General features: G+C 39.5%; 1 protein-coding gene across 3 annotated transcripts in view; it reads right to left on the bottom strand.

The window, feature by feature from the left end:
- FNBP4 (formin binding protein 4) overlaps nt 1-17,107 on the bottom strand; it is a gene marked incomplete at its 5' end in the record, with an annotated part of 29,260 nt that overhangs the window by 11,541 nt on the left and 612 nt on the right. For 2 of the 3 annotated variants that reach the window (XM_084236648.1, XM_084236649.1), the window contains 11 exons: nt 668-855; nt 1,838-1,971; nt 3,287-3,391; nt 4,212-4,336; nt 5,782-5,992; nt 6,991-7,329; nt 8,830-8,950; nt 9,056-9,203; nt 10,379-10,562; nt 10,967-11,103; nt 16,348-16,437. In XM_084236648.1, the coding sequence (XP_084092774.1) occupies nt 668-855; nt 1,838-1,971; nt 3,287-3,391; nt 4,212-4,336; nt 5,782-5,992; nt 6,991-7,329; nt 8,830-8,950; nt 9,056-9,203; nt 10,379-10,562; nt 10,967-11,103; nt 16,348-16,437 (1,782 nt within the window). Of the gene's footprint in view, nt 1-667; nt 856-1,837; nt 1,972-3,286; nt 3,392-4,211; nt 4,428-5,781; nt 5,993-6,933; nt 7,330-8,829; nt 8,951-9,055; nt 9,204-10,378; nt 10,563-10,966; nt 11,104-16,347; nt 16,438-17,107 lie in introns of all 3 variants that reach the window. The other variant, XM_084236647.1, reaches the window with a different exon arrangement.

Below are 17,107 nucleotides of genomic sequence, written 5' to 3'. Positions count from 1 at the left end.
TAAGCTGTAGCTCCTTGCAAAAGCTATCAGATCCTCAAAAGAAGCAAGGTGCTATTAAGGCCTTTAAAAAAAAGGTACAGAACTAAATTGAAGCTATCCAAGAGTACCTTATACTGGAATGTGACTGATTTTCAATGAATTATTTTGCTTCTCTGAAACAAGTATGATCCTAGTTTCACAGAATTTCTTCAGATTATTTTGATTTCTAACAAGCATACTTCTAATAAGGAGAATTGAAAAACGCTGCAGTATCAATAGACTTAACTGTTCTGCAGAAACATCAATTTCATATTATCACTCTACTTTGACATTAAACAATTCAACTAGTATTTTAGCACTAACTAGTGTTCCTGTTAATGAAAATCCATAGCTTTGTTTATGAAAAGAAAGAGTAGCTATAGAAAAAAATTTAAGATCAAAATATTTTGTACCTCACCCTTTCTATTTTTAGCTGAGTGAGCTATTAACTGTAGGTTAATTTCTAACCAGTCAATGACTTGGTTTTCTTCATTATAATTCCTACATTTTTTTTAAAGGTCAAACCACTATTTTAAACAAGAAACTTATGTCAGAATGACATGAATTCCCTTCATTTACGATACCAATGTCTTTTTTCCCCCCCTCATAAATCAGTTCTCCCCAATTAGTACAGGATAAATTATCCCACCTGTGGAATTCTCGGAAGATTCTGTAGCATTTGAGTCAGTGCCAGTTTTGTCTTTCAAGGTCTGTTTAGGAAGAGTCTCATCTCTACTTTCTTTTGCTTGGCTTTCTTCTTCCTCCTCCTCACCATCTGGGAACTCCCACTGAGACTCGCCCGACTGCTCGTTTACATAGAAATATCGTCTATGATCCCTAAATTACAAGAAAGAAAACACACGTTTTAAGAACCATTCTCCTACAAAGACACTTCCATTTGGTCCTGTCCCAGGACAGCGTCTGCTCTCACAGGGACGAACCTCTTCTTAATGGACTGCTATTCACAAAGGCAACAAAGAGCTTTGACAATTGAGGATGGAGAACCAAGCATAATTCAAAGCTATTTGCACTGCCAGCAGCTCTGTGAATACAGCCTGAGCCCTCTCCAACACATGATTTAGAAAACACCTCTCACATCTCTCTCTCTTTTTTTTTTTGCCAATGCTTAACAGGGTTTCAAGGTTCATTAATGAAGGGACTCAAACTCCTAGAACACTAATTTCCCTTCCAAAGAAGAGAACAACGAAGTTTGCGAAAGGTGACTCTTCCCCTCTTGGACCGTGGAATTCACATTTCATACTCTTGGTATCAAACACAGTGAAAGCTAAAGAGAGGGAGAGGATCTGGGAGCTGAAAAATAAAAGAGCAAAGATTTCAAATAACGAAAAAAAAATCAAGAAAAGCCAAATATAAAAAGAAATGTTTTCATCTGACCTGCTGGCAGAAGATAGTAATCTTGTTCTTCTTTCACATCTTCAGCCACGAAGCTTTTCTTAACTTCACCGAGGTTAATCAGGAGTAGTTGCTTCCAGAGGTCCTGTAAAGCGCACAGAGCTCTCGCATGCGCTTAACCCCCAAGCCCGCCCTACTCCGTGCAACACTCTGGAGAGTAGTAAACCAGCTTTGTCCAATCTTGGGAAAAAATCCGTTACATGGAACACTTTAAACATTGCTTTTGTTTCTCCAACGTGTGGCTGGCACAACTCTGTAAGTGCTTGCGGTGCTTTGCCTGCCCTGCACCGCTAACTGCAGCTGCTCTCAGTCTCCAGACAGGCTGTCATGTCGTCAGGTGGTGGTGATCACAAATCATGTCTGAGATGTCAAAGGTGAAAGGTGAAAAGGGGAGAAGAGTGCGTACCTGTCCCAGTGGCAGGACCAGCCTTTAGGAGTGGCGTTTATTTCATACTGTTTTAGTTGTTCTGCTGCATCCTGAAGTTTTCGTTTAAGGTAGTTCCCATTAAGAGCCCCTTCCCGCCAGTCTGCAATCCGAGTCTAGAATGAACAAACAAGTAAGTTATAGACTTATGTCAGGAATTTATTTAGTTCAGTAATGTTATTAACCAAGCTAATAGCTTGGACAGTTTCCTTAAGGAAACCGGTCAGCTATCCATAGATAGCTGCTCGCCTAATCCTGCTCTGTCATTTTGCAAACTATGCAGCTTACAGAACTACTCATTTTAAATGATTTATAATGCTTATAAAGTAACATGTTAAATTTTAATGCTTTTAAAATATTTTCATCGGGCCTCCCTGGTGGAGCAAGGGGTCAAGCATAGAACCATGAAGCAATCCGCAGCCTCTGTAGCACGAGTTCGATCCCCAGCCGGCCAGACAGAAACCCATGTGGCGAAGCAGACCTCTCCTGATAGGCCCGCTGCTCTCCTCAGCAGTGTATTTCAGTCTGTCTCCCTATTCTGTCCCCCACTCTGTCTTTGGTGAATCCGCTCATCCCCCGCACTTCTGGCCTGTACCCCAGCTCTTGTATGCATAAATAAATAAATCTTAAAAAAAAAAATTCAAAAACAAATATTTTCATCATATGCTTCATCTAATCCTTGTAAATAAAAATATAATTTGTTAGAAAAAATGAATATTAAATATCAACTCTTAAGCATAAGTATGGACCTTCATATTCATATTTCTCTTTGGCTAATACATAGTTTTATTTATTAAAACATTAAGACAGAGCCCTCGGGCCTCCCTGTGGCCTAGGATTAAGTCTCAGAGCTATCACAGCGACAGCCTGAGTTCAATTCCCTGGCCAGGGAGCTAACCCACAGATGGCATAGTAGACCTATCCTGTCTTGCCTGCTGCTCTCCTTAGCAGTGTATTTCAGTTAATCCACCTGCTCTGCTCCCCACTTGTCTCTGGTGAATCCTCTCACTCCCCCTTGCACCTCTGGCTTATATCCCAGCTCTTCTACACAAAAAATAAAATTAAGGGCCTCCCTCCCTGGTGGCGCAGCGGTTGAGCGCTGGGTTGCAAAGAGGCCCGCAGCCTCTGCAGTGCCGGTTCGATCCCTGGCTGCTCCCTGGCCACCGGAGGAGGGTCTTATATGGTGCGCAGACCTCTCCTGCCGCCCACTGCTCCCCTCAGCAGTGTACTTTGGTCCTTCTGCCTGCTCTGCTCCCTGCTCTGGTGAATTCTCTCGCCCTCCTGCGCTTCTGACTGGGCCCAGTGCTTGTATAAATACATAAATAAATATTAAAAAAAAATTTCTAATAGCATTAAAAATAGTAATAATAAAATTAAAAAGCCCCTACACATTTGCATTCAAACACTGCATACCAAAAGTGACTAAATTACCTCAGTCTGTAAGAGCAGCATATGAAAGTTGGAGATGGACTGTCTATTAATGCCTAGGAATTCAAATTTACTTGTCAGGGTATTTGCCAGTTCTCCAATCTGAAACTAATGCAAAAGAGAAAGATAAAATATAATCAGCAATGTCTTCTGTATTACATAGTCATTTAAGATACTAGAAAACTAGAAAGACCAAACAAGTCTTTTTAAACAGTTACTTAGAAAATCAAATTCTAATTTATAGTAAACCAATTCCCACTACAAATAAATGAAGATTCAGATATTAAGTGCACATCTACTCATATCATAACTCCCAAAACTGTCCAAGCTATCAGTTATCAATTAGTAAGTGTTTACACTAGTCTAAAATTACTAAGCACCTACACATACCTAAGTCTAAAATAAAATAAAATTTCCAAGTCCTTTCTACATGGTTATTTATATACTAGGCAGTGACTGAATAAAAATGCCAAGTGAAAAGAATATGCTAACAGTTTTCGCAACAGACCACTTTTAAATAGTCACATCCTTACTTGGTCCAATTCTCATGAGTTTAATCTAAAAAACTGGAACCCAACCTGCTTTTGTACAAAGGCAAAGAGTTCATGCAAGAATTAAACATGTGACTTCTAGCTTCCTTAATATTTCCAAACGGAAGTATTTGATAAGTTATTGCTTTCCAATGGAGGCTTAACTTAAAGAAAATAACCCTAGTTCTTTTACCAAAAAATAATTTAAGCAGCTAGAATTTATGATAGTTTCTCTACATCTAGTCAATCTTATAATTCCACACTTTATTTCTAAATGACTTTCACCTAACCAAGTAAATGATTTATATGTGGAGATAGTAAAGATTACTTATACTATGTGCTAATAAAGTAGATAGGTTGGCTGGTGTAAAAATGTCAAGATGTATTAATATCCATACTTTCAAGTCTTGTTCTTCTTCTACTTTAGGTGCTGTTTGTACTTTTATCTTCTCTGGAGATTCTTCTACTTCCATCTCTTTGTCTGAATTCTCATCTACTTTTTCTGAATTTTCAGCACCAATTGCTATAAAAGAAAACATGAAATTGAAAGAACTGATATTGATAAGAATATCATGTGCATTTATCACTCTTGTAGTAGATATATCTGGAAAAGACTATTTCTTCTTTGCCTGAATTTTCCTTACTTGTTAAAAGCCCTAGTGATTTGTCAACCATCAGTCAGAAAACTTTAATCCTTTATAATAACCTTTTAAAATGTCTTTGAAATTTACCATAAAATCCTATTTTTGCGTCATTACCTTACAGTTCCTGCTTTTTCTCTTATGCCTTTTATCTTTTTTAATCTCTTCCAGAATACTATTGCTACAATTATTTACAGAAGCTAGCTAACACTAGAATATACAAGGTTCTTTAATCAAGGGTGTTATAAAAGAAAAAAAGGCTCTCAAATCAGAGCAGCATTAGTTAAAGGCTACCAAGTAACTTCCCTCTTCAACTATTTAAGATGTGCAGATAATCTATATTAGATCCACCTACTACTTTGGTTGGTGCTGATGTCTGGTGGTAGAATGAATTACCAAGAAAACAAGTTTATATCTACATAAATGGAGTAAAAGATATGCACTCTTATTATGTCTGCTTTTAACACCTGCCTTACTAAACTAACTCAACATATGAAGATGTAAATTATTGTGAAAAGACCAGATAAAAAGTGCAAAATTTTTTTTTCAATACTTTTTTGACTGATCTTGATCTAAAGAAATATGTCTTGAGCCTCCCTGGTGGTGCAAGGGGTTAAGACGCAGCCCATGAAGCTGTCCACAGTCTATGCAGATGAGTTCCATCCCCGGCCAGCCAGGGAGCAGTAGACCTCTACTGACTGCTAACTTTCCACTATAGAACTGAACTAAATAGAGAATAGTTAGTTGGGGGTAATAGACTAGGGATGCTGCAAGGATCCTTCCCTGAATGAAGGTCACTTTGGTCCTCATGCCTAACTAGAGGCTGGGCAACTTAGGTGGGCTTTTGAAAGAGGTGGTCTTTGCCTCTCTTGTTAACCAACTACAAATAGTGAGCAAAGGAAAATTCACAGTATTTTATACAGATCAAGGCAATTACTAAGGCAAGTGATTAAAAAAGGGAAGTCAATCTTGCTTGAAAATCAGCTATTCTGTCTACATTTCAACTCTAAAGTTTAACGTAAAGAACAAATTACCAGGGGGCCTCCCTGATGGCACAAGGGGTTAAGCACCGCACTATAAAGCAAAACACAGCCTCTGCAGCATGAGTTTAATCCCCGGCTGGCCAGAGAAACCCATATGGCGAAACAGACCTCTCCTGTCTTGCCCGCTGCTCCCCTCAGCAGTGTATTTCAGTCAGTCTGCCTGTTCTGTTCCCCACTCTGTCTCTGGTGAATCCTCTCACCCCCCCACATCTCTGGCCTGTTCCCCAGCTCTTATATGCATAAATAAATCAATCTTAAAAAAAAAAAAAAAAAGAACAAATTACCAGTTTCTCCATTTTCTGGAGTCTCTCGTCCAGTTTTGCTAGAACTTCGGCTGGTGGATTCTGGACTGGTAGCTCGAACAAACATCTTCCATTTCCCTCTTTTAGACATAAGTCTACGCATTCCATCCTGAGATGCTGGCTGGCTGATATCAGAACATGGACTAGACCCTGACACACTACCATCTCCTTCTTCCAAGGCTCGCAACTCTGCCTACAAAAAACACAATAAAGTTAGTGCCTGTAACTGCTTATCAACATTTAAGTGTATCAAGAATAGTAGTCACGTGTTTTTGGAATTACAACCCTTTGAGTGGCCTCCCTGGTGGTGCAGGGGTTAAAGACAGCGCTATGAAGCTCTCACCAGCCACTGCAGCACAAGTTTGATCCCCGGCTAGCCAGGGAGTGACCCACATTGCACAGTACACCTCTGTCTCCCCACTGCTCCCCTCAGCTGTGTATTTCAGGCAATCCACCTGTTCTGCTCCCCACTGTATCTCTGATGAATCCTCTCACTCCCTGCACCTCTGACCTACACCCCAGTTCTTGCACGCATAAATCAATCTTTAAAAGAAAAAAAAAAAAAAAAACCCTTTAAGCAAAGTGTTTAATACATTTTCCCCCATCAGATTTGGGCTTTATGTATCATATTCTATAATTACTGAATAAATGCTTATTCGTGACTATAGTCAACAAACAAGCACTTGAAGGTTGTGTTCAAGAGACCCACCAATAGACAAACTTTTAAACAATTATATTAGGGACCAAAAGAACATTTCTGCAATTATCACACTAGTTAAAAAACATATGTAGATGAAAGAATAAGAAAATCAAAATTAAAAAATGGCTGTAAACGGACCACAATGATCCCAAAGTATGACAGTACCGAGAGGAAAGCATGCACTAATTCAAACTTCAAAAACTTACTTTTGGGCCTCCCTGGTGGTGCAAGGGGTTAAGTCTTAGCACTATGAAGGTATTGGCAGCTACTGCAGCACAAGTTCGATCCCTGGCCAGGGAGCTAACCCACATGGCACAGCAGACCTCTCCTGTCTTACCCAGTGCTCCCCTCAGCAGTGTATTTCAGTCAGTCCATCTGCTCTGCTCCCCAATCTCTCTCTGGTGAATCCTCACAACCCTACCCCTGGCCTACACCCTAGCTCTTGTATGCATAAATAAATAAAATAAATCTTGAAAAAAAAAAATACTTACTTTTTTCCTTTCCAAAACTAGCTCCAGCTCTAGGGTATCTTGTTCTTCTTCTTCACTTTCTCCAGACTGAACAACACTGCAAAGATCCTCCTGCGAAGGGTCTTCCAGATTGTCTAATACATTTTCCTGTGGCTTTACTATTGTTGCTGCTTCTTCTACGGTTGTATTTGTTTCTTTCACTTCTGAAACTGGCTCTACTTCTTTACAAATAACTTTTCTCCTCCATCTCTCTTCTTCCTCTTTTATTCCCTCAGGCAATAAAGGAGCAAGCAGTGAAGCGGCCACCCCTTTCTTCTCCTCCTCACTATTTGAGAGTGCCTGAATGCCTTCATTTACTTCCTATAAAGCAAGCAAGCATGACTCAATTCCCAGAGAAATCTCATCTTAAGATACATTTGTTTAGGTTAAGAAAGACTGTATCTTTTCAGTCATTAGATACTTTAAAAAACCAACTACAGGGCCTCGCTGGTGGCACAAGGGGTTAAACACAGCACTGTGATGCTATCCACAGCCTCATAGCAAGAGTTTGATCCCCGGCCAGGGAGCTACCCACATGGCGCAGCAGACCTCTCCTGACTGGCCCGCTGCTCCCCTCAGCAGTGTATTTCAGTCAATCTGCCTGTTCTGTTTCCCATTGTGTCTCTGGTGACTCCTCTCATTCCCTGCACTTCTGGCCTGTACCCCAGTTCTTCTATGCATAAATAAATCTTTAAAAAAATTTAAAAAACCAGCTACACCCAACAGATTAGTATATATGTTATCTTCCTTGTGTGTGTGCAAAATGGAAATACTGTCACTTTAGGAAGGCAGTGTTTAAACTAAACCTTGCCTGTGGAACTTGATATGTCCATTGTCTCCCCTCCCCCCAAGTCTCCTAATTAAGGAGAAGCAGAGGCAAATTTAAGATCAGTTTTGTCAGCCTAACACATGACTAGATAAATCTGCACTTCCTCCTCTGTATTATGTGATAACCTCACACCTTTATAGTGAAAGGGATTTGGAGGAAAGTGAAATATTTCTAAAATGAAATGTGTGATTATATTTAAGAACCGTATTTTCTTCACTGGGATATTTCTTTATTCCAGCTCCCTCCTGGAGTTGTAAAGATTATTCTAAAAGTGCTCTTAAATTCAAAAACAATTCACCATAAACAAAAACACTATGAAAAATACATCTTACTTTCCTTGCTGATGAGGCAAAATGAGGTAAAAATGCTCATGTTTCACTATTGGAATTTTTAAGGTAGCTAATATTTTTATCAAAACAAGAACAACTTATTTAGAATCCTGAAGCATAACTACTTTAAGATAGAGAATGAGACTTAAAGTACTGCCTGCTTGGCAACTCCCATGTCCTTCACAATGACCCAGGAGCCCCGTGGTTCCTTATAGCTCTACTCCTTCTAGCTCTAAAGAACCACTGATCTGAATTACTACTATGTAGTAAGCAGGAAAGGATTAAATAAGAGACAGAATGTGTTGCATTCACATCTGTGTTGTGAAATATTAACAGAAGGTATATCTATACTGTGCCAGAATAATGCTCAAGTTATTTACATTTTGAAAACAAGTGAAGGAGGAGTCCCTGGTGGCACAGGGGTTAAAGTTTCGGTGCTATCAAGCTATGGCCAGCCACTGTGGCTTGATTTCAATCCCCAGCCAGGGAGCTGACCCATATGGTGCAGCAGACCTCTCCTGTCTTGCCTGCTGCTCCCCTCAGCAGATACGTCTATTCTGTTCCCCACTCTGTCTCTGGTGAATCCCCTCACCCCTGCACCCATGGCCTGGACCCCAGTTCTTGTATGCTTTAAAAAAAAAAAAGATAAGCTGTAAACCTGACCTTTTTAACTTCTCGCTTGGCAATGACAGGTCCACTTTTACTACTGGAAGCAGAAATATTCTTCTCCTTGGTATACACTTCTGCATTTACCACAAAATTAGCTTCAGCACCTGTTACAGAACTAAAAAACATATACTCAACAAGAGAAACAGAAGATAACCACTATCAGCTATAGATAAGACTAATTTCCTTCTAGCTAGCTTCTTTTTATAAAGTCTATTCTTACCTGGGCTGATAATGTTGTAATCCTTGTACTTGGGTGGCAAGATACTGGGGTAACTCCCAAGTCACTTCATTTGTTTGTGTGTTCCAATAATAATAGCATCCTGTGTTCTCATCCCAGACTTCTTGCCAATCTCCCATCTCAATTCCAACTAGAAGAAAAAACAAATAATAAGCACCACAATTTCCTCTACAATTCTAGTTTTAAACCCCAAGTCAGATCTAAAACTGTAACAGGGCCTCCCTTATGGCGCAAGAGGTTACGTCTCAGCACTACTGAGATATCAGCAGCCACTGCAGTATGAGTTCAATCTCCAGGCAGGAAGCTAACCCACATGGCTCAGTAAACCTCTCCTGTCTCACCTGCTGCTGCCCTCAGCAGTGTATTTCAGTAAATCCATCTGTTCTGCTCCCTACTTGGTCTCCATTGAATCCTCTCATCCCCTGCACCACCACCCCTGATCTCTGGCCCACACCCTAGCTCTTGTATGCATAAATAAATAAAACGAATCTTTGGGGAAAAAAATAAAGCTATAACAATCTAAAATAGGTTTCTTGGGCCTCCCCGGTGGCACAGTGGTTGAGCACTGGGTTGCAAAGCTGCCTGTAGCCTCTGCAGCGCCAGTTTGATCCCTGGCTGCTCCCCAGCCACTAGAGGAGCGTCCCACATGGCGCGCAGACCTCTCCTGCCGCCCGCTGCTTCCCTCAGCAGTGTACTTCGGTCCTTCTGCCTGCTCTGTTCCCCGCTCTAGAGAATTCTCTCACCCTCCCGCGCTTCTGACTGTACCCAGTGCTTGTATAAGTAAATAAATCTTTAAAAAAAATAAAACAGGTTTCTCAACCTTGATATACTATTAGTACTGGGCAGGATAGACAGTTCTTTGCTGTGGGGGGGGCAGTCTTATGTATTGTTGAGCTGCATCCTGGCCTCTACTCACAAGATGCACTAGCATCTGTTATCCTTTCTTCCCTCTATTGGGACAACCCAAATGTTCAGATATTATTAAGTATCCCCTGGGGGAAGTCTTCCTTTCCAAATCATCTTCAACAATTTAAACAACAAAAACAAAACCAGTTTGATTGTCCAAAAATGTATTTCAAACCCCAAAAGATTTAAAAATGACTTTTATTATTCACCCTCTATAGTCTGCTACTGGTTATAAGGACAAGCAGTTATTTTTCAAAAGATAAAATCACACCCTAGTACTTATCGGTGTTAAGTATGGCTTCTTTCATCTTTGGGAGTTCCAAAGTCTAACCATCTTTAAGAACCTTACTTTAAGGTTTCCTTCTATTGCAAAACAAAACCTCAAATGATCAAGCTTACCTCCTGCCAGCGAACACTGAGTATCATACTGCCATCCAGCTGTCTGGGTTGAGTCTGTTCCATTGGAAGTAGCAGAAGAAAGGGTAGATGTTGATTCCTTTGGTTCTGGTCGAGGTGGAGTTGGAGGTGGGGCAGAAGCTCCTAGAGGAGCTGCTGGCTGAGGAGCTGTTATAGCATCTATCTCCTTTAGGATGAAAATAGTAATAAATGCATTAATCACACCATAACCATAACTGAGGAAATGCCAATCACTATCTCAAATCAAAACTCTCATCTTTCAATTACACAAGTTCTGAGGCTATCTGTTCCCCATTCCCCCCCCCCCTTTACAACCTTTACAAAAAGAGAGGAGGGAGAAAGAAGAGGGAAATACTAACATTGAAAAAGCTGAGTTAACTACCACTTGAGACCCAGGTTGCAAAATGGCTTAAACTAAAATTCCACAGAATCTATAGTTTTTTGGTGATAAGCACACTAGAGATGTGAAATCACAATGGTGCATACATGAAACTTACATGCTATAAACAGTGATACCTAAACAAACCGACCAAAAAAACCCCTAAAAACCCAAACAAAATCATCACTAACCGCTAGGAAGTTGGCCAATGTACTATCAATATCAGCTGACTGATTTCCATTTGCCTCTGTAGATTGTGCTGGTTTTTCTGAAACGTCACTCTCTTCATCATCACTGTCAGCATATGCACCAAGTAAACACAGGCCTCCTAGAAACACAAAGGTAAACAACACTAGTAACAATAATATCAATGTTCTATTAAGTACCCTAAAGAAAATATAATAACATGATTCTCTGGCTTAAGTTTACACTGAGTTTACAGCTAAAACATAACCTCAAAATTAATCACTGAACAGAGGTATAACTTACACTATGTGGCGATCATAAAATCAATCCACGTAACTACTTAACTTTCTTCTCAAAACACACAACCAATAATTTAACCTCATATTCTATCAAAATATCTTGTATACCCTGATTTTAGACTGTCAATTTATGTGTCCATCTCAAACAAGTAAGAGGATTGTAGTTCAGTGTTAACATTTTCTTTTTTTTTTTTATAGAGGCATGTTTTATTTATTTATTTATTTGTTTGTTTTGTTTATACATGCACTGGGTACAGTCAGAAGCGCGGGAGGGTGAGAGAATTCACCAGAGCCAGAGCGGGGAGCAGAGCAGGCAGAAGGACCGAAGTACACTGCTGAGGGGAGCAGCGGGCGGCAGGAGAGGTCTGCGCGCCATGTGGGACCCTCCTCCGGTGGCCGGGGAGCAGCTGGGGATCGAACCAGTGCTGCAGAGGCTGGGGATCGAACCAGTGCTGCAGAGGCTGCGGGCAGCTTTGCAACCCAGCGCTCAACTGCTGCGCCACCGGGGAGGCCCCAGTGTTAACATTTTCAAAGTTAAAAACAAAGCTCTTTGGGCCTCCCTGGTGGCGCAACGGTAGAGCACTGGGTTGCGAAGCTGCCCGCAGCCTCCGCAGCAACGGTTAGATTTGCAGCTGCCGCGCAGACCTCTCCTGCTGCCCACTGCTCCCCTCAGCAGTGTATTTCGGTCCTTCTGCCTGTTCTGCTCCCTGCTCTGGTGAATTCTCTCACCTTCCCGAGCTTCTGACTGTACCCAGTGCTTGTATAAATAAATACTTAAAAAAAAAAAAAATTTTCCTGGTCCCTTATTTAAGTTTTCTAGATTCCTGCTATGAGTGAGACCATCCGGTATTTTTCTTTTTCTTTCTGGCTTATTTCGCTGAGCATGATCCCTTCCAGCACCATCCATGTTGCTGCAAATTGCATGTGTTTATCTTTTTTAAATGCTGAGTAATATTCCATGGTATATATGTACCACATCTTCTTGATCCAGTCATCTATTTTTGGGCATCTGGGCTGTTTCCAAAGCTTAGCTATTGTAAACAGTGCTGCTATAAACATAGGGGTGCAGGTGTTCTTTGGAATTGATGTTTCTGTGTCCTTTGGGTAAATACCTAGGAGTGAAATTGCTGGATCATATGGAAGCTCTATGTTTAGTAGGTCCCGAAATCTCCACACAGCTCTCCATAGTGGTTGGACCAGTTTGCACTCCCACCAACAGTGCAGAAGAGTTCCTTTTTCTCCATACTCTCGCCAACATTTGTTGTTGCTAGTTTTTTTAATATGTGCCATTCTCACTGGTGTAAGATGGTATCTCATGGTAGTTTTGATTTGCATTTCCCTGATTACAAGTGATGTTGAACATTTTTTCATCTGCCTGTTGGCCATTTGCATTTCCTCTTCAGAGAAGTTTCTGGTCTTTTTTATTTAGTGTAAAAATGGCAGACTTAAAAATGTTCTTATGTACTTTCCCAGTAAAGGGGGAAAGTTTCCTGAAACTTTATATGAACTAATAAAATCCTTCTAGTTCAGAATACTATTTGAAATTGAAAGTGTTAAACTTAGGCAATGCCTACCAAGCTGAGTTTTGCGGTTTTAGGTGCATTATTAGTGTTGGATTATCATAGCTGCATCATATGCATTGATGAAACTGGAGGGTGAGAGTGTTTGGGCTTAAAGGAATATAGAGAGAAGTGGTGGGCACTTGATAAAAATGTGTATAAAATCTCTCTTCCCTATATGGAGTTCAACCTATTAAATTAAATATTTGAGGGGAAAAAAAAAAAAAAAAAAAAGCTCTTTCCAGAAATTTCCCTCAAAAAAGCGACAAATTAAAATGAAACTCAAAATGCTAGAACCAAAACAACAACAAAAAACCTCAGCTAGATTCAATTATCAATGCTTTCTTCAAAAAGAAGTTGCATTGAGTATGGCCTCTGTACTGCTGGTATGGCATTTTCATTTTTATCACCCATGGTGACTCTAACATTACAATCAAGTGATTACTATTTATAAATTATCATAGCAGATACATGAAATGTTAACCCCTAGCTAGACTAAATATCCCAATGCCTGGCACACACTATGTCCTCAATAAATACTTGTTAAATGAACAGATTCATCAGGAAGTTTAATTTTGTCATTCATTTCATAAATTAATTCATGGGTTCATCTAAAAGTAAACTTAAGTCATTTTAGTTTATCTTAGTCTTTAGTCACATAAATCTTGCTTTTGTTATCTTGTTACAAGTTTTTATTAAATGTCACTAAATATCAACTGCCAAAATATTACTTTAAGCTGACTAGACTTTTAAAGAATGACTTCATTTTCCAAATATCTCATGTCTCATTGTTTTGGTCAAGGCAGTCAATTTCCTTGATTTTGAGGTAAGAGCCTTATAAAGCTAGAACTACAAAAGCAGACATCCCTGTATGGAAATAAAAATCTGTATTTTAGTATTCAGCACTGATGCTTTTTCTGGAGAGGCTATATTTAGGAAATGTGTATTTTTACACAAAACTATTTAATTTAGAAACAACCAGAGACACAATCACCGGGGTCACAAGCCTTAATTTCATATCCTCTGGTAAAAGGTTCCAACAGGGTGAGCTTCACGGAATTGATTATAAAATTTCCAAAGCAGGGGTAATTCCCTAGACTCATAGTGGGTCTCACTGGGAGAAGGTCTCACAGTACACACACCAAACCTCTTTTTTCCCATGCTCCTAATAGCACAACTATCAAATAGCAAAGTAAACGAAAATGATTAAACCTACTATTTAGGGGAAACAGACATACTTAATACTGTTAGATACACCATAAATTAACATTTTTAAAAAGACTTATTTATTTAGGCTTACAAGAACAGACGTGTAGCCAGAGGTGGGGGGCGGGGTAGCTGGGGAGGGGTGAGAGGATTCACCAGAGACAGAGTGGTGAGTACACTGGCGAGGGGAGCAGTGGGCAAGACAGGAGAGGTCTTCATGCTGCAGTGGCTGGTGATAACTTGATAGCATTGAGAATTTAACTCTTGGGCCACAGGAAGGCCCATAAATTAGTATTTCTTTAAAAAAAAAAAAATCTGATTTTGGGCCTCCCTGGTAGCACAAGGGGTTAAGATGCAACATATGAAGCTGTCCGCACAGATCCCCCGCCAGGCAGCAACCCACATGGCGCAGCAGACCTCTCCTGACTGGCCTGCTGCTCCCCTCAGCAGTGTATTTCAGTGCATCTGCCTGTTCTGCTCCCCACCTTGTGTCTGGTGAATTCTCTCACACACACACCACCCCCCGCACCTCTGGCCTGTACCCCAGTTCTTGTATGCATAAATAAATAAAGCTTGGAAAAAAAAATTCTGGTTTTGTTTTCTTTTTCTAATCCAGCATCTTTTAAAAAACAATCTGGTAACAGGCAAAAAGCTGTAAAACTCAAGTTGGCTTTTTTTTTTTAAATTTATTTATTTATGCATATAAGAACTGGGAAGTAGGCCAGAGATAAAGGGGGTGAGAGGATTCACCAGAGACAAGAGTGGGGAGAACAGGCAGATCTATTGAAATACACCATTGAAGAGAGCAGTGGGCAAGACAGGTCTGCTGCATAGGTCAGTTCCCTGGTTGGGGAACTAACTTGTGCTGCAGTGGCTGGCTACATCGTGTCTTTAACCTCTGTGCTACCAGGAAGGCCCCAACTCTTCAAGTTCTTTTTAGACTATTTCATCTGTGAGACTATAACCTCAACAAATTAAAATTTTTTTGCCTAAAGCTTCTAGCAGTTTCTATTTAAAAACAACTTAAATGCCCTTAAAATAGGGGACCGGTGAACAAATTAGAGCACAGTTTTTGATGCATTATTTTCCGTGATTAATGAGTTCAGTAACGGTAAGGGGACAAAATGTAATGCTAAAAATATAAAAGCAAGATAAAAAACAAGTCATGAAATGTATGCATGATCTAATTACACCTCTGTATATTTAGGGCATACACTGACAAGGAGCAGGCACAAATACGTAGGGCACTGAGATTAATATTGAAAATGAAAATTCACAGTATTATATTAAGTTGCTTAATCTTAGAAAAATAAAAGCCTCATAGGACCATGTCCCAACCTACTATTCAAATTTTGCTACTGGAAACCAGAGGAAGCAAGGTCAGACTTAAGCAACCACATTAAGCATGTCTTTCTACAAAATGCTTAAACATAGTAGTTACTGACAAATCAAGGGAATTTCTCCTATGCACTCTTAAATTGTATCTTACATGAATCTTAGAAAAATGAAAAACATGCAGTTTACAAACACAAAATGGTATTTTCTTGTTCTAAAATGTCTCCCACAACCATGTTTTAGCTTTTTTAACCCATACTGGCTTTTTTTTTAAAGTGGCTAACAGAAAGAGGCATCTATTATTTTAATTGTCATAGTATGAATAGAACCCCAAACTTAAAAGAATAAAATTATACCAATTATAGCTATTTAGTATCAGAACACACTTTAACCATTCAAGGGTAGGAAAAAAAAACAAAACATTTTTGGTATTTTTTATGTGAGATCTTCACATATTGTTTAATCCTCAAAATAACTTAGAGTTATATTATACAGATGAATTAAGTCCTAGGGTTTTAGAATGAATGCTAGAGTGGTGACTTTAACCCAAGTCTACAAAACATCTATTAAGTATTCCGTCATTATTAATAAGAGCAATTTTCAACTCCATAAATATTTGCTAGGTAGCAAGGAAGGCAGTGTGCTACGTTAGTGAAATTAAAACAGAACGAAAAGCTATGGTTGTATTCCTAACAAGGAAGACACTGAGGAAGCCAGAAAACTAGTTGTGAAATAACATTAAATGTAGTACAAACTATTTTGGGTAGAGAGAAAAACCAACAATTTTAACATGGGTTAAGGTTAGATATTAGTATAAATACACAAAGCATATATACACCACAAGCCCTCCCAAATGCAAAGATTTAAGATGTCCATTTTATACGCGAAATATGTCAATAACACTGAAGCACTCAGCATAAAGCTATACACAGGTCCAATGTGATCCTAATGAGATATCCTAGAAAAGATGTTTAGAAAACCTAATACCTGTTGCTTTAACAGCTGTGGGTCTGGTGGTCATGACTGGTTTTGGAGGATTCTGAACTCTGGGAGGTTCCACCACCACTTCCTGTTCATCTGAATTTTTAAAAAAATGAACAAAAGAGAACTAGTCAGACTAAGGACTAGCAAAATACACTACAGGTGACAAAACAAAACAATCTTTGATTTGACCTTTCCAGTTTAGATTTCATCAATTAAACAGGGTGTATAATCAATCCATTATTGACCCAAGCAATTGCCAGATGATACACAAGGATGATACACACAACCGCAAGCTCCCCTCTGCCTAAAGACTGGAACAACACAAAATAAAGGAATTTTTACATCATATGTAAAAATTACCACTGAAATTATTACACACAACCTCCCATAAATCTCCTGGCTACCACGAGGCCTTTAGAAAGAGCAGTTATAACAAATATTTTCGCAGCAGCTCAAAAAAAAAAAAAAAAAAACTTTAAAAAATGCTGTTTTTTTTTTTTTTTTTTTTTTAAAAAAACCTGAAACAAATGGTGGCGGCTTCTGCAAGGTCTAGCCCCTGCAGCAAGCTTTGTCCATTTTGGGGAGAATCACACAAGCACTCGGGAATCGACAAGGTTCCACTTCGCCAGGAATTTTTGGATCCTTGCCAATCTGGGCTTGTACTGACGCTTTGGCTGGCACCGCAAATAAAAATAAAAAAAAAAATAAAGCAAAAAACGTTTGCTCGCTGCTAAAGGATCGCTCTCAGCTTTAACAAAAGCGA

This window comes from Talpa europaea (assembly GCF_964194135.1).
Source record: "Talpa europaea genome assembly, chromosome: 1".
Lineage (NCBI taxonomy): Eukaryota > Metazoa > Chordata > Mammalia > Eulipotyphla > Talpidae > Talpa > Talpa europaea.
Note: the sequence above shows the minus strand (reverse complement) of the source record. Positions and strands in the feature narration are given on the sequence as shown.